Below are 27618 nucleotides of genomic sequence, written 5' to 3' on the forward strand. Positions count from 1 at the left end.
TTTATTTTGTTTTGCTTTTAATATCCAATCTAATGTAGAGTTCTGGAGAATTTGAAAATGTGTTGCTCACAAGTGTGCAGTTTGGGCTGATCCTAATACAGTTATTACCAAAGTGTGGTTGGGGGGGGGGTTTCAAATAGGCCAAGCTACTTACAGCAGGTTGTTACCATACTTGCTCTCACACATGTACATTGTACACACGTGAATCTATGCTTTTGGAGTGACTTGGGGGGATTTAGCTCAAAACTAAATCATTTGCTGTTTTATGTTTGATTTTTTTAATGTTGTAAACCACCGTACGTTTGGGGTGCTATATGAATATAATAAATCTGCAAGTGTGAATAAGAACAAATGTCAATGTTGGGGTTTCTCCCAGTGAAGCAATAAACTCAGACATAGCTTACGAAACAAAGAAATACAGTTTATTGTTAAAGCAGAGGCACAGTGTAAATGCTGGTATTTGGTAACCTTGATACAATTCTCATTGCACAGGGAGTGAAAGCAGTTTCTAGGGACCATATAGTGAGAGGCTGGAGGCTCTAATAGCCTTGTGGTTGGCAGATATTGGAATGTAGGGAGGGGGAAGGGGAAGGGCATTAAGAGCAGCTTGATACCTGTGCACAATGCCAAAACAGGATTTTCACTCAGAGCAACTTAGGGCCCTAACGCAAAGGAGTTGCCAAATTAGAGGGCATGGAGAGGCACCAGATTTCATTGTCTGGGAACACCCTGCATACTCACAGCTAACAAGGGGAAGCGCTGAGTTTCCCAGGCAATGAGGCACACAGAATAGCGTGTGGCAAGCTCAATCAAGGAATAATGGCTGAACCTCAAAGGCTTCAGGATTCCACTCAGGACTCTAGAGGCTCTCAGACAGTCAAGCATAGGGTTGGTCCTCCTGAGGCAGGCCCACACAGAAAGTGACTGAAAAGTCCAACAACAGCTGAAGGTTGGCCACACCAGTCTACAGTGTCTGTGTGCACTTGTAATCCTAGCAGCGGTGTTAGTTGAGTACAGGTTCTGCACAGTAGCACAATCAGATAAAGTCATCGTGTCAGCTAGCAATCATGATACTAGTAGTAACTCTTCCCTCATGGTAAATATGTTGCTAAATTTGAAGCTACTGTATCAGGAAAGGCAATGAAAGAGGAGAGAGTAAGCCATAATTCTGACGCTGTTCCGTAGCAACTGGTGGACAGGGCTCCCTCTAACAGGGATTCCCAGATGTTGTTGACTGCAACTCCCATAATCCCTAGCTAAAGGCCATTGCAATTGGGGATGCTGGGAGTTGGGAACAACATCTGGGCATCCCTGTTAGAGGGAACACTGCTTGTGGAAGACATTTCTAGAATAAAAAAATATATGGGCCATCAATTTTATTTGGTAAAGCTGCTTATCATCTGAGCATTAGTAATTTTTATTTTTATTTTGGCAATAAAATGTCAGTAGATAGTACATTTCCGTTGGTTGTTTACAGGTTATTTCTCTATTAATCACATTTGTATGCCATCATAAATTCTCATGGTTGTAAAATAAAGTCAATAAAACATTGCCAGTAGTTAAAACATTCAAAATGATTAAAACAATTCAAACACTATAAAACAAATTAAAACCTAACCAAAAGCCTAAACAGGAGTGTCTTCAAACCTTTTTTAAAAGCTGTGGAGGTAACAGTTTTTTGACTGTTTTATCACTTTACTTTAGATTTGCAATAAATCTTTCACTCGAAGGCCTCATCTGGAAGAACACATGATTCTTCATACTCAGGATAAGCCTTTCAAGTGTACGTATTGTGAAGAGCACTTTAAATCCCGCTTTGCAAGACTAAAACATCAAGAAAAGTTCCATCTTGGTATGAAAATCTCATTCTGATAGAAACCGTTCTGTGTAAATGTTTTGTTGAATTTGGTATAATTTAACTTTGGTAACTAATTTGTGTAAATCCCATCCAGGATTGTTTAAGAACTTGTTTCAATTTTTTAGAAGTTGAAACATAGCATTTCTTTTAACATATTTAAAAATTATTAATTTCAAGGTAATTAATTTCAAGGTATTCACTCACAATGTTGAATATTCAACAGCTTACTGGGTTAGCATTTCATCTGCATAACTCTTATATATCTGTTTTCCTTCAATGCATCCCCCTTTAGATTGTTAAAGTCTAGATTTGATGTTCACACTGAATGTTTGTAGGATCTGGTTTCTTCCTTTCATGCCCCCTCATTCCATATTTGAAAATGAGCTGAAGACGACACTCAGTTGTAAAAAAACATCTCCGATCCTGGAGGGGGACAAATGTCATATGTATTCGGCCTGTGGCATGTGGACTCCTAGTCTAACATGGCATCCAACACATAGAAGCTGCGTGGAGGCAAAAGCTTTCCCACTTCCCAGCTATGTATAGACCATACCCAGGTCCACACTGTGTGTAATGTGGGAGAACTGTGATTGGATCTCATGATATGTCTTTAGCTGTAAAAATGGGCAATTTGCTTTGAGTTTACAGTTTCCCTTTACTGTATTGCATTTCTCTCCCACGCCCCCCCCAGTCAGTAGCAGCTTCTGGGGCAGGGAGATTTCCCCCGGGAGATGTCATTGGGGAAGGGTTAATCTCTCTTCTTCCAGTGTTGCTGACCCAATCCAAATCAGCTTCAGCTCTCCACAATTGCTGGATACTACTGTATTTTCCTCAATGCAAGACTAGATTTCCCCCCAAGTTTTTGATAATAGAAATTCAGAGTCCTGTTCTAAGTGCAGGTATAAGTGTATTTAACCTCTACTTTTTAAGGGGGTCGTCTGAAATTCAGAGTCTTCTATTTTAGTTAATAGGGTATCATGGATGTTCCATAATTTGACTCACAGATTGAAATGGAGACAGATTACCAGCAGGGGGCGGGAGTGTTGCATAATAGGAAACTCCACCTTTCAAAGAAGAGTTAAAGTTGTTCACCCTCAGTTTTGGTATAGATATTACTGGTTCCACTTAAGGGCAAACAGATTATATCTGTTAAGCACACTAGACTATTCATATGTCAAGGTTTGGAAGACACAATTCATTTGGTTTTTATTGCTGGAATATTGAATGGCATATCGGTATAGTAGAATAGTGAGGTGAAACTGGGATGGTTTTGTTTTTTAAAAAAAGAGAGTTGAACAGGAGAATCTTCATTCTGGGTGTACTGTGCTGTTTTGGCTGTATTTCCTGGGCCTGGTTGTGTCAGTGTGTCATGCTTTGTGGTTGTAACTGTCAGAGGTTGGTGCGTGGGGAATACAACATCCCTTCTCTAGCTGTGAGGAGTCCCGGGTATGTTGCCACCATCCACTTTTTTACATGAGCAGATTCACCCTTCCAAGGAAATATATTAGGAGAGTAAATTGGAAGCCCCTCCCTACAAGAAAGGCTTGAGCAGTCTTAGGCCTTCAGGAGTGTAGGACTAGGACAGGACCCAATAAGGAGTGACACTCTATAACAACAAGAAGGATTTATGAACAATTGGATAAAAGGAAAACTATAGAGGCATCTTCCACAGGGACTACAAGAACCATGCAGTCAGATCCAAGCACATGAACAACAATACATTTCCTGACGTGTCTAGCTAAACTGGTCCCTATCCTTCCTACTTACTTAAGAGTCAATTCCCAGCTCAAGGCTGTTGGTCTCCCCTTTCCCTACAGTAGTTGCTGATTGTCGGGCCTCCCACCTGCTTTTGCTGGGGGGACACTTAGCATTATTTAAGGGTCTCATGGCCGGTGATGAGCAGGTGAGTGGAGACAGGAGCTGGCAAGCCCTGGAGGCTCCCAGGGAGAAGCAGGGTAACCCCTTTCTCTGGCATGCAGAGGAGGACCACAATGATTGACATCCCCCTCCCCACCCACCTGAGGCTTGCTTCCCCCTGATTGCAGGTAGGGCAGGGTGGGGAAAGCAGCACACTTACCAGACCTTACTCAGATGTCTCTAGGGAAGAACTGAAACACAATCCTCCCCTACTCCTCTATAGGCTGTTGTCCAGTAAACCTGCTCCTCACTCTGGATTGGGCCACAGGTATTTGATTCTCCCATGCCTTCTTCCTTATTTGGAGAAGCCAACTCTCCAAGCAATTACTCTAACTGAGGTATAGTCCTCCCTCAAGCCTGACTGTCACTACAGTGGTGTACCAGGTTTGTGGCTCCACACAACTTCTGGAGCAGACATCATCAATAGTCACAACACAGTGACTTCATAGAATAGTGTGGACTGTGTGGATAGTGCTTGCCAAAACTGAATAGAGACAAAAGTTTTACTTGGGATTTTTAAACTATTAATTGTAGTGAGCAAATATTTTGTCTTTCAGGTTTGTACTTCTGTGCCCAAATAGTGTGCTTGGTTATGACAAAAGACATTTGCTTATGTTCTTGCAATGTAAATTGTATTTCTTTCTCTTCTCAGGACCTTTTCCATGTGATATTTGTGGCCGTCAGTTTAATGACACTGGGAATCTGAAACGTCATATTGAATGTACGCATGGAGGAAAGAGAAAATGGACTTGTTTTATTTGTGGAAAATCAGTAAGAGAAAGGTAGGAGATATATTATGTGAGCAAATATATACAGAGTTTTTTATACATTGATACTTTTAAATGCAATACTCCAACATTATCAAAGTTTGTACATTAAATATAAGATTATTGATCTACCATTTTAGCAATAAGGTTGTGTTTTGATCTTAGTCAAGGACCAGTGGCAATGACTTCTTCACAAAACGAACTAGTACAGAATAAAGGGGCACCCTTGAAAAGAACTATTGATTCTTGTGCTGTTTCACTAGTGATTTCATGTACATAGGTGGAAACTAATAAGTTTATATCACATCAGATTACACGAGGAGACACTAAATACGAAGTGTCACCACTGCAGAATTATTTATTTTGTGTGTGTGTGTGTAAGTAAAAGCATGTCCCCAACATTGTGTCATAGTCTGTTGCAACTAGCAAATAGAACCCAAGATGAGGCTATGCAGGTTGGCAGGCATTCATTCACAATATCTGCAATACCCAGGGCATGGGGCAAGTTTAGACTCTGTCCAGAGATGTCCCCAAATTGTCTCCTTTTCCTCATAAGTAAATGTCTGTCATTCATTTCTGAAATGGGAAGATCAGTACTGAGTTGTTTTTAGGAACTGTACCCAGGACATGCTGGCAAATTATAGTTGTATGGGAAGTGTGTAGCACACTGGACCTGCAGCAAGCTTCATTTTGTACTGCTAGTTCCCTTTGGGAAACATTTAGCCCTGGCAGGTTAGGTTGAGAGTGGACACAACGATTCAATCCCTGTTCTAATACCTGAGGGAGTCTGGTGTCCGTGCCAAGTACCAGCATTGCAACTTTTTATAGGAGACCAAGGACAACATCACCTTAAAGAACAGCCATGTTGGTCCTTCCCCCCTGCCCCCCCGCCCCCGCTTCTGCAACCGCTTAAGACTAAAGCTCATAAGTATTAGGACTCCAGCCTTCTTACTCTTACTCTAGATGGAACTACTTATTGCTGAAAAAGAATGAGAGAGCATTCGATTATTATTTCGATTTGCCTAATATTTTGACTTGCCTCCTCTAGAACAACTTTGAAAGAGCACTTAAGAATCCACAGTGGAGAAAAGCCTCATCTATGTAGTATTTGTGGGCAGAGTTTTCGTCATGGAAGTTCATACAGGTGACAAAGCATATATTGTTTTAATTATGCTAGTATTGCTCAGTAATGCTTTAGTCCAAGCTGCAAGGATTTTCCTACAGTTATTGTAAATGCTATTGTATTTACCTGAATCCAAGACTAGTTTTCCTCCAAAGTTCTTTGATGTTAGAAACTAGGATGTTGTCTTAAATTCAGAGTACTCTTCCTTTTGAATAAATACAGATATAACCTGGATTTTTAAAGGGGATTGTCTTAAATTCAGAGTCATCTATTCAGGTAAATACAGTACTAACTCTGGAACTACATTGCCAAACCCTCTCCCCCCAAATTTCAAAATGTTTTGTCTTTACATGTCAACCTAAACTCCTACCATCTCTTAAAGAATAGGGATGTGCACCAACTGTCCGAGCAATGGTTTGGTTGCAGTTGGGGGTTACTTTTTGAGGGACTGGGAGGCTGCTCTTACACACACACTCACACACACACACACACACACACCCACCACTACATTTCCTCTGCTGGCGCTGTGCCCAAAATCACTAGAGAAGTGGCCGGTGTGCATGTTTGTCTGACGCAGACTGAGGCAGCAAGAATGTATGCTCCTGGTCCCTTAAAGGTAATCCACACACACACACCACCACCACCACCACCTCTGAACCATCCGGACCTCCAAACTGGTCCAGTGGTCTGGAAAAGGACCATCAAACTGGTTTGGGCACATCCCTGTTAAAGAACAGTATTGAAAAATCAGCTGGAAAATAGTAAATCGTGTTCACTTGTATGTGCCACAAAATATAAAATGTAAAGTTATGCGATATCCCCCACCCACCCACTAAAGCTGCTGGTTTCATTGGAGATAGAGATAAATAAGCCTCAATGAAGTGAATACACACAAATAACAGTTGTGTACAAAAATTAGGATTAGAATCTAACCCTAACTTTTGAACGGTTAGTGTTCAAAAATCAGAATTGGATTATAATCCTGTTTTGAACACTATAGTCCAAAATGTTGAATATTTAAGTTCTTAAAATATATATATAATGCTCCTATTGTAAAATTCTTCTGATATTTGGCACTTGATCTGAGTCAGTAACACAAAAACCAAATGTGTTGCTGAAGAGCTTTTCTGCCACCAAAACCCTCACAAGGCTCTGACAGCAGTTTCATCAGCAGCACTTCTTCGATGACAGGTCAGAAGGGTGTGTGTGCGTGCGTTCATGCGTGCGTGTGTGTGTGTGTGAGAAGGAGTGAGGGCCTGTCTGCATTTTAGCAGAACACAGTATTGCAGTTGTGTTGCAGCTTGTGAACAGTGGCTGAAGTCCATGCAAACACCTGTAAAGAGCAGTACCCCTTTTCTTTTTTCAGTCATACACATTCAGTAAAAAGGCCCTGAAATGTCTTTCCAGAGCTGAAGTGAGTGTTGGAAAGATGTTGAGAGTGGGCAAGGTTGAGTAAGAGGCCAGCCAGGTACTAGTTTTTGGAAAGGATTGAGGGCAGACTTACAGCTGTGCATCCAGTTCTTGAGTGGATTGGCTTTTATTCCACATGAAAACTTGATCAGGGTGAATTCCCTCTACATTCCACACAGAGCTCAGCAGCACTGCATCTTCTTCCACAGGGAAGGCATCTTCCCTCTCAGGAAGTGAGTTCTCTCATGAGAGATCTCCTGAGAAGGAACTCTCTTTCTATTGGCCAGATAAGTGCTGCTGCTCTACTTGCATGATATTCTGATATGGTCAATATGGCGGCAGTTAGGGAGACGGGAGCTGACAGCTCCCCATCTCCCCTCTCCTTGCAGAGCCATGCTGCGGCTTTTGCTGGGCCAGGAGAGAATTCTCTCCTAGGAGACAAATTGAGAACTCCCCGCTGGAACGCAGTTACCCCCATGCTGCTGCTGCTGCTTCAATGGACAGGCTGGACGGGAGTTGCCCGCCAAGAGAACAGCTCTCTCAATAATTCCTCTCCTGACAGAAAACTCTTATCCGGCCCATCAGCAGAAGGAGCAAGCCAGCTGTGTCCGTCTTCAGCATTGCAAGCAGTCAGGCTGTTGGCTCCTATCTCACTGCAACTGCCGCTGCCCCAACTATCTCAGAGAACTTGGGTAAAGGCCCCTGCCTTGGAGAACCCCCTTTCAAATTACTAGTGACCCCCCGCTTTGAGAACTACCTGTTTAATCACTTAGAGCTTTTGTGCTGATGGTTGCCATCCGAAAAATTGTGTGATGGTAGGCTGGGTATAATAGTGAATGCAGCAGACCCTGCTGAAGACCAAACTTGTATGGTTATTAAATGCAGGCTTCATCTACGGGTCCACCACGATGACAAGAGGTATGAATGTGAAGAATGTGGGAAAACATTTATTCGCCATGACCATCTGACAAAGCACAAAAAGATACACTCAGGTAGGCATGGTATTGATTTTTCTCATTCAGACAACACAAGAGCATAGCGTTTTTGGACACTTGTTTTTTTTAAGGCTGTTGTGTGCCCTTTTTATGGTCCCAATGATCTCATCTCTTTAACAAGCACTTTATGTTATGCTATATAAATATTAGGACTCATCTGTTTCCACCATGTTCACTCAGGGTACTTGGAGGTGGGATAATTCTGTATGCATGCAGATGTACACATTCACATAGCCAAAATGTATACTGTTAAAGAGAAAACGTGTTAAAGCAGGAATTTTAAAATATAAGTTTTAAACACAAGATCACATTCTACATGAAATTGTTATTTTAAAATAACTGGATTATTTGTGAGGTATTAAGTGATGAACACTGATGGCATGTGGGTCTAGCATTTTTATGAGAATGTTCGTGATAGCTTTTTCAGAAATCTTTCTCTCTCTTTTTTGCTTTGTATCTTTCTGCTCTTGCTTTTTCTTAGAAGAGCACTCTAGCAATGTGAAATGGTAGCATAGAAGAATTTTTTTAAAGAAAGTGATGATTTTTTATTTCATCACAGAAGGAAGGTACCAACAATAGTAGTAAAAGCAAAAGTAATACTAAAGGTCACATAAGTTGTTTTGGGACCAGCTCCTCTTTAAGAAACCATTGCCTTAGTTAATACATTTTGTGACTTCAGCTAACTTGGCAAAGAGGCACCTTTTAATGTGGTGATTCTCTTTATTTAGCAGGGGGAGAGTAACTGGCCCTATCCACCCCCAGCACAGTACCTCCAGTGACTGTTGCTGGTATCTATCTTAAGTTTCTTTTTAGATTGTGAGCCCTTTGGGGACAGGGTTCCATCTTATTTGTTTGTTTCTCTGTGTAAACCACCCTGAGCCTTTTTTGGAAGGGCAGTATAGACATCAAAATAATAATAATAATAATAATAATTATTATTATTATTGATCATGTCACCCTCTAAGTGTACAAAAGGGTATGAGACTATTTGTAGTGTTTTGACCGTCTACTTTAATTTCCATTGTTTGACTGCTTTTAGTTTTAATAAGTCGGATTCAGATTGTGGTATTGGTCCTCTTAAGGTGAAAAGGCCCATCAGTGCGAGGAGTGTGGAAAATGTTTTGGCCGAAGAGACCACCTCGCTGTTCATTATAAAAGTGTACATCTAGGAGAAAAGGTGTGGCAAAAGTAAGTTTATTTCAATTCTGAAACCTATTCACATTACAGACAAAGGTTGTACTGGCTGTTAAGCAAAATAACGGTGATGTCTTGATGTCAACCATTATGGTTGTAGTCTAAGGTGAATTTAAAACTTCACCTTAAAACTAAAAGCCACAAGTGATATTCGACAATATATCAGTTTTGCTGTTTGAGTTCTTGTTTCTGTTAATTTTTTAGCAGTTGTGATTTTTCCTTTTCTTGATTTTTATTTCATCACAGTATCTTATCCATTCCTGCTGGCTCGATACATTAGAAACTATACAAAGTAGCTATGCATAATTTTTCTGTGATTCTTTTGTGGTTATGATTACTGTGCCCAGAAGCAGCCTTTGTAAAGAAGTGCACACAAGGAACTAGTGCTTGAAATATTTGTGCTAGCCTGTGTGCTCATATGTGCCTATTTTTGTGGCACATTGCAAGAAGTCTGAAAAGCAGGAGTGGGGAGCATGATCCATCCCTTTCCATGTATACAAAGGCAGAGGCTAGCAGTTGTTGTGCAGTGTCCCACAGCTTTGCTCTTGCATCTGTTTGTAAGTGAACAGATACATTTTCAAAATGCAGTTCAGCAATGCATGAGAACTCTTGATGCATGTTTATTAGCCATTCTAATCCAGCTAACATTAGTTGATACTAAGACCCACTGACTGATATTCTGATCAACGAAGCACTGGTGCAACAGGAGAAGCACCAGTGCATCTGAAAAGTTCAACTAACTCTGTTTTACTGTGGACTCGGTGGAGCCAGCCTGATGGCAAATTTTGACAACCACCCCTACCTCAAGAAGTGCTCTGTGGTACCCCAAAATAACCCTGAGAGTTGCACAGCTCTCAAGAACATATTTTTGGGTGACGTGGAAGGTTTCTAGGAAAAGGAGAGGTTGTTCAAATTCCACACACACACACCCAACACACACAGTAGCACCAGTGCAGCATTAGTATGGAACTCTTCAGAAGCACTGGTGCTCTATTAGTCAGGATGTCAGCCACGAAAACTGATGGAATTCTTAACTACTGTAGTCCTAATAGTTTCCCCATCTGTCTTCCAAGTCACTTCTTTGTACAATGTGTGACCAACTATGTCATTACTTGCTTAGTACAGGAACACAAATCCCTTTCTTTAGAGGAGATGATGAAGACTGTTTATAAAGCAGCTCAAAAATCTAGGTGCTGCATGACATTTTAAAAAGACAATCTAATGGTTGTAACTGAATTTTTATGGATGAGAAAAAAGTATGACGACTGTCCAGTGTAGCTACAGAAGAAAAGATAACTCTACTCATTCAGATCCCTAGTTTTTCCACATGTTGTGGTCCAAGGTGGACAACATGTAGATTCTGTGTGGTGTCTGGGATATATTTTATGTGATAATTATTGCAACAGTCTTGACTGTGTGTGAGAACCTTTTTCTTATGGTAATAGTAAAAAGAAGGGGAAAGTTAGTGGATTGGTAACAATGACAGGAATAAAAGTGTAGTCCATTATTATTATTTTCTATTTTGGCCATTTCCTGTAAGTGTAGCAAGATTTTTTTCAAAAGTTGCTTTTAGTTTCTGCCTTTCCTAGGAGCAGCTTCAGAATGATAGTTTTTCCAAAACTGTGCTACTGGATCTACCAACTATGGATTGGTATTCATCATGCTCATTTAAACAATATGCAAATTATGTTCTAGTTTTCCTCCACAAAGCTAATAACAGATTTGGTGGGGGAAGCAGGTTTAAATTGGAGCAATGGTGCAGGTAGAAAGAGTTAAATTCCCCTGCACCACTTCCCTGACATTCAAAGCAGATGAGAATAACTGTTGTTCTTATTGTTGTTGTTAAAGTGGGAGATCCTCCTCACACTTCTGGGTTAATCTAAGATGGCTAGAGTAAGGAAATTGTGGCTGATACCCTAAATTTACTTAAGGAAATCTCCTTGAAATTAAATGGACAAGTTAGGCATGGCTAACTTGCCCTTTTTAATTTCAATGGGACATCCTCGAGTACATTTAGTCAGGAGGTCAGCCAGTATATACAGTGAGGGAAATAAGTATTTGATCCCCTGCTGATTTTGTCTGTTTGCCCTCTGACACAGAAATGACCAGGCTATAATTGGAATGGTAGGTTTATTGTAGCTGTGAGAGACAGAATAACAACAAACAAACCCTCAAAAGCCCAGTGCCCAAAAGTCAGCGATGGATTTGCATTGTAGTAAGGGAAATAAGTATTCGATCCCCTATCAACCAGCAAGATTTCAGGCTCCCAGGTGTCTTTTCACTATATGCAGGTAACGAGCTGAGATGAGGAACACCCTCTGTAAGGGAGTGCTCCTAATCCCAGCTTGTTACAGTACCTGTATAAAAGACACCTGTCCATAGAAGCAAGCAATCACTCAGCTTCCAGACTCACCACCATGCCCAAGACCAAAGAGCTGTCGAAGGATGTCAGGGACAAGGTTGTAGACCTGCACAAGGCTGGACTGGGCTACAAGACTATCGCCAAGCAGCTTGGTGAGAAGGTGACTACAGTTGGCACGATAACTCGCAAATGGAAGAAACACAAAATAACTGTCAATCTCCCTCGGTCTGGGGCTCCATGCAAGATCTCACCTCGTGGAGTTGCAATGATCATGAGAACGGTGACAAAGCAGCCCAGAACTACACGGGGGGAACTTGTCAATGATCTCAGGGCAGCTGGAACCATAGTCACCAAGAAAACAATTGGTAACACACTACGGCGTGAAGGACTGAAATCTTGCAGTGCCCGCAAGGTCCCCCTGCTTAAGGCAGCACATGTACAGGCCCGTCTGCAGTTTGCCAATGCACATCTGAATGATCCAGAGGAGAACTGGGCGAAAGTGTTGTGGTCAGATGAGACCAAAATTTGGCATCAAGCTCTTTGGCATCAACTCAACTTGCCATGTGTGGAGGAGGAGGAATGCTGCCTATGAGCCCAAGAACACCATCCCCACCGTCAAACATGGAGGTGGACACATTCTGCTTTGGGGGTGTTTTTCTGCTAAGGGGACAGGACACCTTCACCGCATCGAAGGGACGATGGACGGGACCATGTACCATCAGATCTTGGGTGAGCACCTCCTTCCCTCAGCCAGGGCATTGAGAATGGGTCGTGGATGAGTATTCCAGCATGACAATGACCCAAAACACACAGCCAAGGCAACAAAGGAGTGGCTCAAGAAGAAGCACATGAAGGTCCTGGAGTGGCCCAGCCAGTCTCCAGACCTTAATCCCATAGAAAATCTGTGGAGGGAGCTGAAGGTTCGGGTTGCCAAACATCAGCCTCGAAACCTTTCTGACTTGGAGAGGATCTGCAAAGAGGAGTGGGACAACATTCCTCCTGGGTTGTGTGCAAACCTGGTGGCCAACTACAAGAAACATCTGACCTCTGTGATTGCCAACAAGGGTTTTGCCACCAAGTACTAAGACATCTTTTGTGAAGGGATCGAATACTTATTTCCCTCACTACAATGCAAATCCATCGCTGACTTTTGGGCACTGGGCTTTTGAGGGTTTGTTTGTTGTTATTCTGTCTCTCACAGCTACAATAAACCTACCATTCCAATTATAGCCTGGTCATTTCTGTGTCAGAGGGCAAACGGACAAAATCAGCAGGGGATCAAATACTTATTTCCCTCACTGTAGTTGCTTTGCTCTTGCTACTTTTTAGTTTACTGTAAGTACTGTACTCTGGTTTCAGATACTCTGGTATTAACCCAATGTCTCTAAAGTATGTTAAGCTGCAGTCCTTATGCATGCATACTTGAAAGTAAGACTCACGGAACTCTTAATTCCACACAAGCACACCTACATGGTATGTGCTGCACAATTTTTTTTTTTATTTGCAAAATATTAAAAATGGAATCCTGTTTTCTGTATAGTTAGAAAGATGGCCAAATTTTCATTCTTTGTGAAGAGACTGAAATAGTGACTTAATGTATTTACATTGTTTTGAAGAACACAGTTTAAAAGCAGGGAAAATAGAATAGTGACTTTGGAAATATCCTGAACTAGCTGATCTGATGCATAGCATCTGCACTCCTCGTTCTCCCTGTTTCTGCTCCCCCACCCACTTCAGCTCCAGTCCATTCTCCCCCTCCCAGAGGCACTTTCCTTCTCTGCCTGCCGGCCTGGCCAGTGCCATTTTCTTCCCCGTCCCTATCCAAGCAGCTGCTCGCGAACTCTCGCGAGAGCTGGCACACATGGGATTATCGGCGGGTATGCCTTGGGGCGGGGGGGGGGTGGAGAGAGAGAGAGAGAGAGGTGGGCAGCTGATCTTCTAATGCACTTTTGTTTGTTGTGTTTTTTTGCCCTTTGAAGGTACAAAGCAACGTTTCATCAGTGTGAAGTCTGTAAGAAAATCTTTAAGGGAAAATCAAGTTTGGAAATGCATTTTAGGATACACTCAGGTAAAAGTCTTAAACTGTTAAGCTTTGAAGGACCAACAGACATTTTAAATGTTTCATATTTAAAATGAAACTTTTTAAATATGTTTCTTATTTAGGAGAGCTAGTCTTGTGGTAGCAAGCATGACTTGTCCCCTTAGCTAAGCCCTGGTTGCATATGAATGGGAGACTTGAGTGTGAGCACTGTAAGCTGTTCCCTTTAAGGGATGGAGCTCCTCTGGGAAGAGCATCTAGGTTACAAGTTCCCTCTCTGGCATCTCCAAGATAGGGCTGAGAGAGATTTCTGCCTGCAACCTTGGAGAAGCTGCTGCCCATCTGGGTAGACAATAGTGAGCTAGATGGATCAAGGGTCTGACTCAGTATATGGCAGCTTCCTATGTCCCTATATTATGGGATTCATCGTAGTAGCAGAATTGCACATCAAGCACTTTGCATTTTTCTGCAGTTGTGTATTTCAGTGAGCATACAGATTTTACTTCTTCCTAGCTACCAGTGGCATGTATCAATTAACAACCTGTTGCAACTTCAGAGAAATATCACACTTGTTAGTTGGCACATTTTAGCGGGTTTAGCCTGCAGGCGGGGAATCATACATTTTTAGGCTCTTTATGTCAAAATTCTCCTGCTTGTGAAAAATTAGCTAGTGTTCTAGACTAGGCTTCATAGTTTCTGTGTGCAGGAAGTGTTTGATGTGGTCCATGCAACCCTCCCACCTTGATCTGAATTGGTACAGTCAAGGAAGATCTGTACCATATACAGCTCTTCCCATCTATTTCTTAACAGATAATTCATCTTCCAATAAAGGAGTCATTAACATACTATTCCATATTTTAGGCAAAGTGGGTTCTTACAAAACAGACTTCTCTGGTCAGTTTGCTATTTAGGTTGATTATTTTTATAACATTTAAATAGTTCACTTCAGTATTAAGTAGTCTCATGGTAATTATAGAGCTGATAAAAATGATGTTGACTATCTAATAAACAATGCAACAATAAAAGCAATAGAATAGATGTAGAAGCATCCCCTGCATGACCCTTAAGGACATTTTTTAAAAGGACATAGAGCACTTCCAGAAGCAGATAACATCAGCAAAAATTCTTCTGATTCATTGCAGAAATAGGGAAACCCAGCTGTGAAGATGCAGCTTCTTGCTGTATCCTGTGTGTGTGTGTGTGTGTGTGTGTGTGTTAGTATGCCAACCAATAATTCTCATGCCTACATACACTATACAATTCAGAATAAAAAAAATTGTATAAAACAGAGAAAATATGTACCAAATATAGAATGTGTGGAAAATGTGTATAAATGATTAAAACCTACTCTAACATGATAATACTATATTGTGGATGCAAAGAAATGCAAGATGTTCTTAAACTCCAGGTTCTCAGAAAAATATTCTGTAATCACTATTTCCTCCCAAATTCATTCCAAAATTCTGTGATCTTTAGCATTTTAATGATTTGACAAAATGCTTCTGTATGCAATAAAGAAACCAAAACCATGCATTGTAGGTATGAGGCAAAGCACTTATTCTGTTAATGTTTTTCAATGCAGGTGAGAAGCCATACAAATGTCAAATTTGTAACCAGTCCTTCAGGATTAAGAAGACATTAACTAAGCACTTGGTTATTCATTCAGATGCTCGCCCTTTTAACTGTCAATACTGCAATGCAACATTTAAACGGAAGGACAAGCTGAAATATCATACTGACCATGTGCATGGAGGAAAGTCCACAGAAGAATCGCTAAGCCCTCTATCAGAGGAAAAAAGCAGTTCTTTGCCACCACAGTGTGCATCTGATGACAAGACTTTCCAAAGCGAGTCTAAACCGTTCATGGAACAGACCAAGGCTTATCAAGCAGAAACCAAAACAACGCTACAAAGTGTACCCACAGATGTGTGTGTGCCAGTAACGCTGATACCAGTTCGAATGCGTGAAACTCAGTCTGATCTTGCACAGCATACCACTCCTCTTACATCCTCACCTCACAACCTCCTTCCTTCACAGCCCCCTCCAACAGATTATCAGCAAGCAACAGATCTGGCATTTCTAGAGAAATATACGCTCACCCCACAACCTGCCAACATAGTGCATCCAGTCAGACCTGAGCAAATATTGGATCCTAGAGAACAGTCCTACCTTGGAACATTACTGGGTCTTGATACAGCTCCTACAGTACAGAATATCTCAAGTAGTGAACATTCATGAAAATGAATAATGGAGCGTTACATTCCACTAGTCTTACTAATTCATTTAGTCATCAGAAGGCTTGCAAGCCTGTTTGTATTTTCTTTGAGCTCTTCAGTCTTCTGAAAGCTGCTGAGCACAAGGAAAACCAAGGATTGTGTGATCATTTTTTTTAAAGTGGCAGTGGAGCATGCAACATTTTAATGTACATCTTATTTTTAAAAACATTATATAGATTTTTTGAAAATACTTTCAAAAGGTACTAGATTAAGGAATTTTAATTGCATATCTGATCATTATGGATAACCATTCACTTTTGTATGTTTCACTTTCCACATGCACTTTTTCTTTCATGTACAGAAATTTTAAGGATAAAACCCACTCACACACCCTTTTACATGGCAGAGTTAGCTTCACCCCAAACAAATGTCCTGTTAATTTGTAAAATTAGTTATAGCTCAGTGCCAGACCGTGAAAAAGTGGATAGACTGTAGTTCTGCTCCATTAGTGTTGATTGAGGTTCTGCTTTTCGCTTCAGTAGTAACAGGATTGCACAAGTATCAAGATGGGATGCACACTGGAAATCAACAGCTTTTACGCATAGTTTGATTTCTTGCTTACTTAAACTAGTTTCCTTCAGTTTATGGAGGAGCTTTGAAAAATATTGGCGTTTTACATTTTTGTCCATCTGTTGTCACTATTCAGCTCTGTGTGCAAGCAGAGCCAAACTCTGTTTAAACATTCATTCCATCTACTTGTATTATATCTAATATAAAATTATTTGGCAGTTTAATCCAGAGCAGGTTGAACATGCATTGGTGGGTGTATGTGGACTAAACTCACAAGGCAGTAAGGTTGATTGGATTACCTGTTAATCTTCCAGCCATAAATCTAAGGGTGCCCATCACTAGAGAGAAGGGTGAATAGGCCTTTGTCTAGCTGGGTATGATTCTCTGTAGATCTTACCTGTTTAAAGGCTATTGTGTCACACTTTCCCCTAAAGTGACATCGGGGATAGCCCTTGGGATTACAAACTTCAATTCACTGTGCACTGAGAGAAACAGATGAATTTATACCCAGACTAGGAAATATCATGCTAATTTGAATGCGAAATTCCTTGGTTCGAACATTTACTCCTACAGGTGTTGAAAGGAGCAACAAGGAAGCATGTGATGCTCACTCCTGACCATGCCTTGGGAGGAGTAAATAAAAACTTGTGAACAACCCCTGAGTTCAATTTAAAAGATGGGATGAAATTGATTTGAGTTTTTTGTTGATTGCAGTGATAGCACTGAGAAATACTTCATGAAAACCTTGAATTGCCCTCTGATTTCACATATGTGCACAGAACAAGGTGATGATCTAAAGTCAATCAAGAAATAATGTATTCAAAGACTGCACCTGTAGATGATTCTTCATGTCCTCCTTAAGAACTGTATTGACTGTAAAACCCCAAGTAACTTAAATGTCCTCTGAGAACTACCTCCTAACTTAAATGCTCACATTTTCAAAGCAAGCCTTCCCTTATATCTTGCTAAATGCCTATTCAAGATATAAGTATACTTTGAGTAGTAATAAAACATTGATTATCCTGCTGCCTTAGGCAGCATCACTGTTTGTGGGTATCTTTTGCATGTAATTAAAATCCAGGAGGAGGAACTAACTGAGCAATCCTTAGTTGGATGCAAATTTCATTGAAACCAGTGTGACTTACTTCTGAGTAAAAATGGAAGTTCTCAGTCTGAAACTTTACTAGCCATGATGACAGCTGTCTGTAGACAGAACATTTATTACTAGGGTGAGGTCACATATGCACAGCTTGTTTTCTGTAGCCAGTAACAGAACTTAATGTGTGTCTGAGACTTTGGAAGAATACACATTTCAAGGGAGATGCAGAACTGGTACAGTTCTGGATATTGCATTACAGTATTTTTTAATGAGCAATCAAATGTTCACAATCTAAACAATCATGGCACTGAAATCTAGCTTAGACAGTCAGTTTTTGCTTAAGCTTTTACGTTCAGATGATCCTTAAACAGTTGTTATATGTTCTTTAGTGAGCATTAGGCCAAAACATAAATAGGTTGGGAGGTTATTCATGTTATTTCATGAAGCTAAATACACCAAAGATGCCTGCTACTATTTGAGTACTGCTATAATACATTGAACTGAAGATGAGATACCTATTGATAAGTCCAAAGAGGCACAAATAAGTCCTGACTTCATAGTTGTTTCAGGTTTCATACAAAGTAGTGGTGTGGGTACACATGAAGCAAAGCTACAAAAAATGTTGCTGACGTGTCATGTTGAATAGGAAGAGGATTACGTATTGAGCAAATAGATTACTATTTTTATTCATTTTGACAATGTGGGAAATAAACAACACACTTCATCTTTTTCAAGGCCAAGGTGTTCAGTAGAAAGGACTGCATGAGCTGGAAACAGTTGTTTTTTTTAATTGCCTTTACTTAATGTGTATGTTTGTGTTTATTGACATTGATGCTAAACTACTATTGGCAGGACTTGTTGATATTATTCTGCAGTATATTTATTTAGAAATTGATTCAAATGTGAAAAATATGTTGGCCCTTAAATATATATTTATATAGACTTAGGAATCATTAAATTAAAAAAAAAAGACTATGGTGAACCTATAGAATTTTTACAATATGTTTTCACATTTTGTTAATTAGTGTCAGAAACACTGAATAAGGCTTTTTTTCCTAATGGGCTTTTAGGGCCTGTCAGTCATTTCTGTCCTACTCTGACTTTCTAGCCTGAATCCTGTTGACTGGTCATGTTTCTTGTAAAATACGGGAAATCACTGAAATGTGATTCACATATGCAGACAGAAGTGTGACATAAAGCACCAACTGCTTTATGTGATTCTATTTATGTGAAGCAGCCTGCCACATACCATCAAAAATCTGTGGGGCAAAAAAGGGGTTGCAGCAACATAATGAACACTGCTAGGCCTGAATGACAAGCCCCTTCAGTGAAATAATATGAACAGAGTAAAATAGTATGAATATTTTTTAAATAAAACATTAAAATGAAGTTAGTTATTGCAGATGGGAAATGACACTGAATCCCACCTAACTATGCAGTGTAGATATTGTAGACAAGAAAAATCAACTAACAAAGTGCCTGCCACATGGAACAGTTTTTCCATGTTTGGATTTCAGATGGCCATTACCTACCCAGCTGATCATGTTCTTTTTTCCTTTCTTGAAAATAAAATTTATTCAGAAACAAGGAATCACACAATCTCTTGCCTTCATTATGTGCCCTGTTGCTTTTATAGGAACTGAAATAGGTCGAGCCTAATGTAGGAGACACAGTTGTACTGGATAACTGAGTGGGCCTGTGTGGATGAACACCGAAATACTATTGATAGAAAAATGGTAATAGGAGGTAAGAACCCTGGCTCTGATGTTGAAACACAGGTATACAGACTTATTACAGTACAGTACAGTCCCCACCCCCACTTGACATTTGGGCTTTGGCCAAACAAGTAGCCTTCCTCTAAAGCAGAACTCAAATGGCTATGAGGCTATTTCTATATTACCAGCCCAAGAATGCTGCAGTTGGGTGTTAACCCCAGAAAAACATTTTTGTTACAATCTTGAGTGTTTTGTCTTTAAACCAATCTCTGCTAACCCCTTTCCTTTGTTCTTCATTGCATTCATGTTCATTCTCTCAATTCTGTTAACCTTCCCTCCTTTTATCAGCACCCTCCTTTCTCGACACTACATAGCATGTTTCCTTTCTCTTGCTTTCTCTTGCTTCTGCACTACTGGTATGCATTCCCCTCTGTTACCACTTCCTTATCTTTCTCTGTTCACAGGTTTCCATGCAACCACCCCAGCCCTCAGTTACCCTTGGTTTTGGTCAACGGCACTTTCTAGCATCACAAATCACTCTGTACCAAGCTATTCCCAATTTTCTTTCCCATCCCACAGCTTTCTCAACAACCTCTCCTCTGCAGCACCATAGATTCACTTCCATCTATTATTCACTTTCCCCTATTAATCCACTTTACAGATCTTTATATTCTTACCTTCACTACCCATTCTTCACACATTAATCTGCACCGCAGCTGTTGCTCCCTTTTTGTCCTTCCCTATCCAACAGGTCTCTCCACATCCCCATTCTGTAGTTCCCCTCTGCCCCCCCTTACCAGTTTGCTGTTTTCACCCTACCAGGAATTCACACGTTGAGGGAGTCTTGGGTGCAGGTGGGCAGTGCAACATGGCTGGCTGGCAGGCAGGCAGGCAGCTCTGAATCCAAGGAGAGGAATAGCAAAGTAGATGTAATGCAGCCTCCAGCTCCATCTTTGGGTGCTCCCACTGAGATACTGGAAAGGACTGAAAAGAGTGCATATTTAGAAATCTGCCTAAGGTCTGCATCTATGGGCGTGTGTGGTGTAGGAGACTATAGCTTATAAATACTGGCAACCTTTATTTAACTTTCAAATTGTTTGACATTTCTCTGTAACATCTAGGTTGGTTTGTTTTTAATGAGTGAAATGTAAAGTATGTTCATTACTGTGTCTCTGACATTTAAAAGAGTGTCTTGGTGAGGTCTGCATACGTTTTAAATGGGACACATATTTGCTTCTTTTCTTCCTATACCCTAAATCTGCTTACCTGTGAGTAAGGCTCATTGAATACACTTCTGAATAAACACGCACAGGATCAAGTTGTATGTTTATACAGAATGGGAAATATGCTGTAACCTAGTGCTCTTTGTGGCTTTGATAAAGAGTTGTCCTTTTTGTGGCTTTGATATGTCGCTTTGTTGTACATAGAAAACCTAAAGTTGTTTTGCCTTAGCACTTCCTGCTGTAGAAGAGTGGAAGAGGTTTGGTTCTACAATGAATTGGTCTAACAGTTGTCTGTATATCTCTGTGTTTCATAACTATTGAAACCTTTGTACAATTCCTTTTTGTGTAAATATATTTTTAAGTACTTTGTAAATTAAATCTGGGGAACACCAGACTTGGAGCCAGTCCTGGGAATGTCTGATGCTTGTTGCAAAGATATGAAATTTAACAGCCTTTAGGTTACTCAGGAAGTAGATGAATTATTTTGCACCCACTAAATACTGAGGCGATTCTTACAATCGCTAAAAAGCGGGCTAAGGGAGCCTAGTCCGCGTTTAGGCGGTCATGTGCTGCCATGGGAGCAGCGTGGTTCCCAACAGCTAACCTGCCTAATTCCCCCTCCCCTTAGCAGAGGTTAAAGGAGCGAGTGGTCCGTTAACCTCTTCTTCCTGATCGTGTATTGCCGCAGCAACACACAAGGAGACCCCTGGTGAGAGGCTGAAACCAGTCTCCCAATCCTGGGGCTCTCTCTAGGATGCCCCGCACGCTTGTGCAGGGCACCCTGGAACTTCCGGGGACCTCACGGCCCCCAATCCCCACAGCCACCTGATCCTCCTCTGGCTACCTGAGACACAGGAATGGCTTGGTCCTGGATAACTGACTGGTGGATTTTGCATTATATTGAAAGATTTATTTCATTTACTATAGTTTGTATATTTAGGCTTTGAATGTCAGCTTCTGTTCCATTTCCTCCCTCCAAAAACATTTGCAGAGGTTTTTCTCTTTCATTGTTTGTTTGATTCTCTCTAATATACTAGGTGTGTGTGTGTGTGTGTGTGTGTGTGTGTGTATATATATATATACACACACACACACACACACACACACACACACACACACACACACACACAGTGGTCCCTCGACTTACGAAGTTAATCCGTTCCGAATGCACATTCGTAGGTCGAAAAGTTCGTAAGTTGAAAAGCGGTTTCCCATAGGAATGCATTGGAAACGGATTAATTCGTTCCGGAGCCTAGGAAAAAGACCCAGACACCCAGTTTTATGTGCAAAACTCTTTATCAAGTGCACTTTAAAGGCATGCAAAATGCAAACTCCACAAACTCTGCAAACTCCTGCGGAGCATTGCTCGCCATGGGGCAACGACCACATTATCAAAATTCGTAAGTCGAGGAAACCGCATCTAAAATTCGTAAGTCGAGGAAACCGCATCTAAAACCGCCAACGGTTTTCCGTTCGGATGTCAAAAAATTCGTAAGCCACTGTGTGTGTGTGTGTGTGTGTGTGTGTGTGTATGTGTGTGTGTGTGTGTGTGTGTGTGTGTGTGTGTGTGTGTGTATATATATATATATATATATATATATATATATATATATATATATATATATAAACATTTATAGGAGTAATCAAATCTTTATTATGGCCTCTGACCTGCATAAAATGGGTTACATTAGAGTGGCATTAAAACAGGCAATGTCCGGAACTGTGAGTGTAAAAGCTTAAAAGTTATACAGCTACTGCTAAACTATGGTAAACCATCTTAATGACTGATTGATAAAGTGCTGTCAAGTTGGTGTCGACTCTTAGCGACCACATAGACAGATTCTCTCCAGGATTATCTGTCTTCAACTTGGCCTTTAATTCTCTCAGTGGTGCATTCATTGCTGTTGTAATCGAGTCCATCCACCTTGCTGCTGGTCGTCCTCTTCTTCTCATTCCTTCAACTTTTCCCAGCGTTCTTATGGACTTATATTAGTATTAACTATCTTAATACTGCCAGCGGCATAGCAAGGTTGGAGTGGGCCCAGAGACAAGATTTCAAAATTAGGGATGTGCACGATAAATTTTCGGCACGGCAGGGGTAGAGCTTTAAGGGCGGGGGAGAGTGTACTCACCCCCCCCGCGTTTCCCCCACCGGCGATCTCCAAATTTTAAGCCCCTCGGGGCAGCAGTGTTTCTCCCTGCCGCCCCGTTCCCCCCGTCGGCCGGAAGCGGCCGGAAGTCGCAAGCGCGCGTGCCCCCGCCGTGCGTGCGCCCGCCCTGCGCCCCCGCGCTCGGGACTTCCAGCCACTTCCGGCCGACGGGGGGAACGGGGCGGCAGGGAGGAACGCTGCCGCCCCGAGGGGCTTAAAATTTGGAGAGCGCCGGCGGGGGAAACGCGGCAGGGTGTGTGTGAGTACACTCTCTCCCGCCCTTAAAGCTCTACCCCCGCCGGCGCCGAATCAGCCCCCACACCCGAAACGTTTCGGAGGCCATTATAATGGCCTCCGAAACATTTCGGGCACAAGCCTATTTAAAATGCCCCCCCCCACTGAAGCTCAGCTCATGAAGTAAAGAAATCTTAAATGAGGCTGAATAGTTGTAACAAAAAGCATAGTAAAATTATGTGACTTGCCTCAGGTGGGCCCCCAGACAGTTGTCTCCCCTTGCCCTATTATAGTTAAGTCCCTGAATACTGCAGTTAAAATGGATAGAATTAGTGTAATAAGAGTGAAATGGGTGAGAGAAGCTTTAAGTGGTTAAAATCTTAAATTTATAGGAGTATAATAATGAGAATTGTTTGATTCTCTCTAATATATTAGGTGTATATATGTTATACATTTATAGGAGTATAACAACAACATGGGAAGTTCCAATAGAACTTTGTTTTAAGAAAAGTAATACTGTAATATTTTGTCAACCCGATGAATTGATTAATCTTCTCATTGATTAAGAAGGACACCCATTTGCCTGGGTAACCCATTTTTGAAGGGGAAATATTTTAATATAAGTTTTATAAAAGCTGCTGAGAACAGTTGCCAACTTAAAACAGCATTGCCATTTCTCACAGGAGAGAATATCGCTTATAAAGAGCTCCCTACTGAAAACCAGCCTTGCGTCGTCTAAAAACAGTGTGCTTTTCCCCCTTCAAAACTATTTTTCAGATGCAGATTAATATATTACCTGATTAAATAAATTAACTTTAAGAGTTAATCACCTGGAAATAGAATAATCCCCAATGTGTGACAAGTGCTTCAGAACTGATCTTGCTGATTCTCTTTTAAAAAGTTAAACATTTGCTGTATGTCTTATACTGAGATTGTTTTAATGAAAGGCGGTATACAAATTTAACAATTAAAAAATAAAATACTGCCTGTCTGCCAAAACAGATGGCTTACAATTTAGTTATACTTACAAGCTGATACAGACAGTACAAAAGGAAGTGTAAAGTTAAGCATATTAGGTATAGTGGTTAGGAGTGTTGAACCACAGTTCTTCAAATCCCCATCCAACCATGAAACTTGCTGGGTGACTGGACCAGTCACCTATCCCGTAGCCTAACCTCAAGCGCAGAGGGAGGCTGGTGGCGCGGCACATTCACCCGCCCACTGCCCCCGCCCCCCACATCTGACATCAGACACGTGTGTGGGGGGGGCTGCTAGCCATGCCCCATTTGATGTCAGGCACGGGGTGTGTGTCTGGAGGCACAGGCCGTGGGGGTGGCAGCCTGTTTGCCCAATGGTGGCTTGTCCCTGCCTAACTTTTCAGCGTTGTGAGGATAAACCTAAAGCGGTACATCACTCTGGACTCTGTAGAATCCAGAGGAGAGAGTTGCGGTATGCAAAGATTAGGCAGTGGAGTTGAATCAGGAATATTAACGGGTTAATGAGAGAGATGATATTTTCAGAGAGGCGAGTGCCGTCTGCCATCAGCACTTCTTGTTTGTTAGCCCCACCTCTACTCCAGGACTGGAATAAAAGTAACCAAAGCACCATTAGAAGCTGACTCCCTGGAGGAAACGAGGGATATAAATATATGTATGTGTGAATGAATGAAATGTAGTATAAGCTCTACATATCGACTCGATGGAATGGTTACTGTGGTTCTATACATCCCATAGCAGGGTCCAGCCCCCGGGCTTGTTTCAAATTGACGCATAAAGTTGCGGAAGGAAGAGAGCTGTTGCTCTCTGTCTCGAACTACCATCTATAATACACATTCAGCTGTAGCCTTGAGTTAGGCGCTGTTTAGAACCAATAAAGCAGCAGAGTTGAGGAACGACAGAGCGGCTAGATGAGCTCGCGCGGCCCCGCGGATGTCTAGTAGCTACTTCAGTTCTCCTCTCCCACTACATCTCGGGAGCCTGCCTGCGCCCTTACGAATTCTCGTGCCTCGTGCAGCCACACACACCGCACCTTGCAGGATTCGTAACCTGAACCTAGTGAGCCGTTCTCGTGCTGTGTAGCGAGCTTCGTCACCCACCACAAGGCTTTGCTAAAAGGGGTTGTTGTGGCTTTGTAATCGGGAGCAAATTCTGCTGCTTCCCAGGCGCTCAGAGTTGCAGCCGTCATCTAGGGGCAATTCATCCTCCACCGCATCCCTGTTTAAATATAAACCACCGCTTGCCATTGGTGGAGGACGTGAAAGCTCTGTGGCGTGGAAGGAGTCGGAGGGCGGGATTATACAAGAGAGAGTTAAGCGATTGGCTCGATTGTTCCGTCGGCTCGTGGCGACTGGAAGACTCTAGTCTCGCCCTACACGGAGATTGGCCAATCACCTCGAGATGCTCTTGTGATTGGAGGCCACGCTGAGTTTGAACGGGAGTGGGGCGGGTTGCGTGTCTGGTGGGGCTTGGCTGACTGCGGGGTGAGGCAGACCCCGAGTGAGGCAGAGCGGGCGCTGCCGATAGAGCTTCCCCCCCACGCAGGCGACCATGGCCGTCGGAAGCCAGTATGCGGAATCGCCGGGTCTCTGGGATCGGAGTCCAGCCGGACGGCGGCGCTGGGCTGATGGAAGACGCCCGGAGGAAGATGCCGCCGGCGAGGATAGCCCCACCGTGCTGACTCTCAGCCACTTCTCCCGGCCTCCCTTCCTCTCCTTCGGCGCCGTCCGCGTCGGCACCTCGCGTACTCGTCACCTGGCTCTGGAGAACCCCAATGCGGAGCCTGTCCGTGTGGCCGTGTGCCGCCCTCCGCCGGCCTCGAAAGGCTTCGCCGTGCAGCAGCAGCAGCAGCGCCCTTGCCTCCTTCTCCAGGTGCTCTTATGGGGCCACTGTCTTAGGGGGGGCTTTCGAAAAGAGAAGGGAGTGGGGACATATTCTTGGACTTGGAGGTCTGCTGGCAGCCGGCCAGCCATGAATTGAGAGCGGATCGGGCCGATTCTGTTCTGGGAGCCTTGTCCATCCCAAGCAGAAAAGGGAATTGGCTATGATGGTGCCTTGACAAACATTTGTTCTTTCTCCACTACTCAGTCTTCTTCAACTGTCCATAGATATTGTGGGCTAACCCTAAACTCATAACCGATAGCTACTGGATTCTCCTCTAATAACCTGCGTATATGTTTTGAGGACTCACCCTTGTCTGCTATTCTGTGGATCTTCTATTTTATATAGACTGAGGGATGCACAGAGGACATTCTCAGTCCAGAACAGGCATGGTTAAGGGAAGCTGTTTACTCTTGTACTGGCCCACTCTGCAAAGAGAAAGCACTCAGATAGTGATACACGCAATTGCTATGACTGAGTGCATCAATTCTGTATGTGTGTACAAACTTGTAGCTAATATTTTGTGTCTTCTCTGTGCAGAGTGAACCTTACTCAAGATGCCTTACAGTACCTTTAAATAAATAAATGAAACCACAGTAAAAAAAATAGTACCAGGATTTTCATGAAAAGATAGGTCTATGAGCAGCTATTGGCCGTGGTAATGTGTGTGTGTGGTGGGAAGGGGTAATTGGATCAGGGCTATGGTGTCAATGGGAACTTTTTGGGACAAATGGCAAAGGTGATTAAGGGTTATCCCTTCTCCGCATACTGTGGTTCATGATCTGGATTGCCCCTTCTGCTTTCATGGGGGTGTGGATGCACAAAGCATATGTGCTCTAATCAGTAAATTGAATGTGTAGTTTGGCCCTTAAAGTGCAGCTCTAACACACTTAAAAGTAAATTCCACTGATTTCAATAGGGCTCATTATTTACCAAATCTGTGTAGAAATGCAGCCACAGTGGAGCTTTCATGTATCATGCCTTGCTTGTGAGTTTCCAAGAGGCGCCTCCCAGCAGCCACTGTTTACAATGGAACACTGGGCTAGTTGGGATGCTCTGATCCAACAAGGCTGTTTCTATGATGAAATTAGTTTATCTGTAATACAAGGGTGTAATCTAGTGTACATCATATTGGAACTGCAAGCTGGAAATGATCCATCCCAGTGCCTTGTCCTAAAACAGAGTTGCACATGTGTCTGTTTTCATGGGTTAGGGTGTCACAAAGAGAACACAAGTGAGTATTTTGTTAAAGCGGTTTGTAAAGCATGGAGGTGGAACCTCTCTAGACTCAAATCATTTGTTATAGTGGGAAAAAAAGCTAACCAACCTAGATTGGGGGGAAGAGAAGTACCTTTTGCTTGTTTCCCTGTTCCTAGTGTCTACATAGATGTGTGCTCTGCTGAGGGAGGCTTGGGAGTATAGGCATCCACAGGATCATTTCCAGGGGTTGGAGTGCAAAATATGCATACACAAAGTATTTAAATAGAAATCAAAACACAACAGATTGTGTTTAACACTAATCCTGCTTAGAGTAGACCCACTGAAATAACTGGACTTAAATAAGCCATGACTAAGGCTGCAATCCTGTACCCATTTACCTAAGATTAAGTCCCATTGAACTCAATGGGACTTCTGAGTAGACTTGCATAGGAGTGAATTGTAAAAGTACTATTATTACATTGGATCTACTCTAAACAGGACTAATATCAGATAGAATTAAACAAATTTACTGCAGTTATAAACCAGCATTGATACAACATCACCAAAAATGTGAAAATGAACACAGATGAGGAATGTGAGGCAAGTCCCACTCAGAAATAGCCTATAGAAATATTGTTAGTAGGATACTGCTTTGGTTGGCAAACCCTGTT

General features: G+C 42.1%; 2 protein-coding genes across 4 annotated transcripts in view; both read left to right on the top strand.

The window, feature by feature from the left end:
- The window catches only part of ZBTB41 (zinc finger and BTB domain containing 41), a 28808-nt gene extending 7914 nt beyond the window's left edge, over nucleotides 1-20894 (top strand). For all 3 annotated transcript variants that reach the window (XM_053249574.1, XM_053249576.1, XM_053249575.1), the window contains exons 5-11: nucleotides 1705-1852; nucleotides 4428-4557; nucleotides 5591-5686; nucleotides 7961-8067; nucleotides 9153-9258; nucleotides 13606-13694; nucleotides 15247-20894. In XM_053249574.1, coding sequence (XP_053105549.1) covers nucleotides 1705-1852; nucleotides 4428-4557; nucleotides 5591-5686; nucleotides 7961-8067; nucleotides 9153-9258; nucleotides 13606-13694; nucleotides 15247-15902 — 1332 coding nt within the window. In that variant the 3' untranslated portion in view covers nucleotides 15903-20894. The remainder of the gene's footprint in view (nucleotides 1-1704; nucleotides 1853-4427; nucleotides 4558-5590; nucleotides 5687-7960; nucleotides 8068-9152; nucleotides 9259-13605; nucleotides 13695-15246) is intronic.
- Nucleotides 20895-25295: 4401 nt separating this feature from the next.
- ASPM (assembly factor for spindle microtubules) overlaps nucleotides 25296-27618 on the top strand; it is a 35842-nt gene continuing 33519 nt past the window's right edge. The window contains exon 1 of the mRNA XM_053242979.1: nucleotides 25296-25738. Within this exon, the coding sequence (XP_053098954.1) occupies nucleotides 25418-25738 (321 nt within the window). The 5' untranslated portion in view covers nucleotides 25296-25417. The remainder of the gene's footprint in view (nucleotides 25739-27618) is intronic.

The sequence above is a fragment of the Hemicordylus capensis genome, chromosome 4, assembly GCF_027244095.1.
Source record: "Hemicordylus capensis ecotype Gifberg chromosome 4, rHemCap1.1.pri, whole genome shotgun sequence".
Classification (NCBI taxonomy): domain Eukaryota; kingdom Metazoa; phylum Chordata; class Lepidosauria; order Squamata; family Cordylidae; genus Hemicordylus; species Hemicordylus capensis.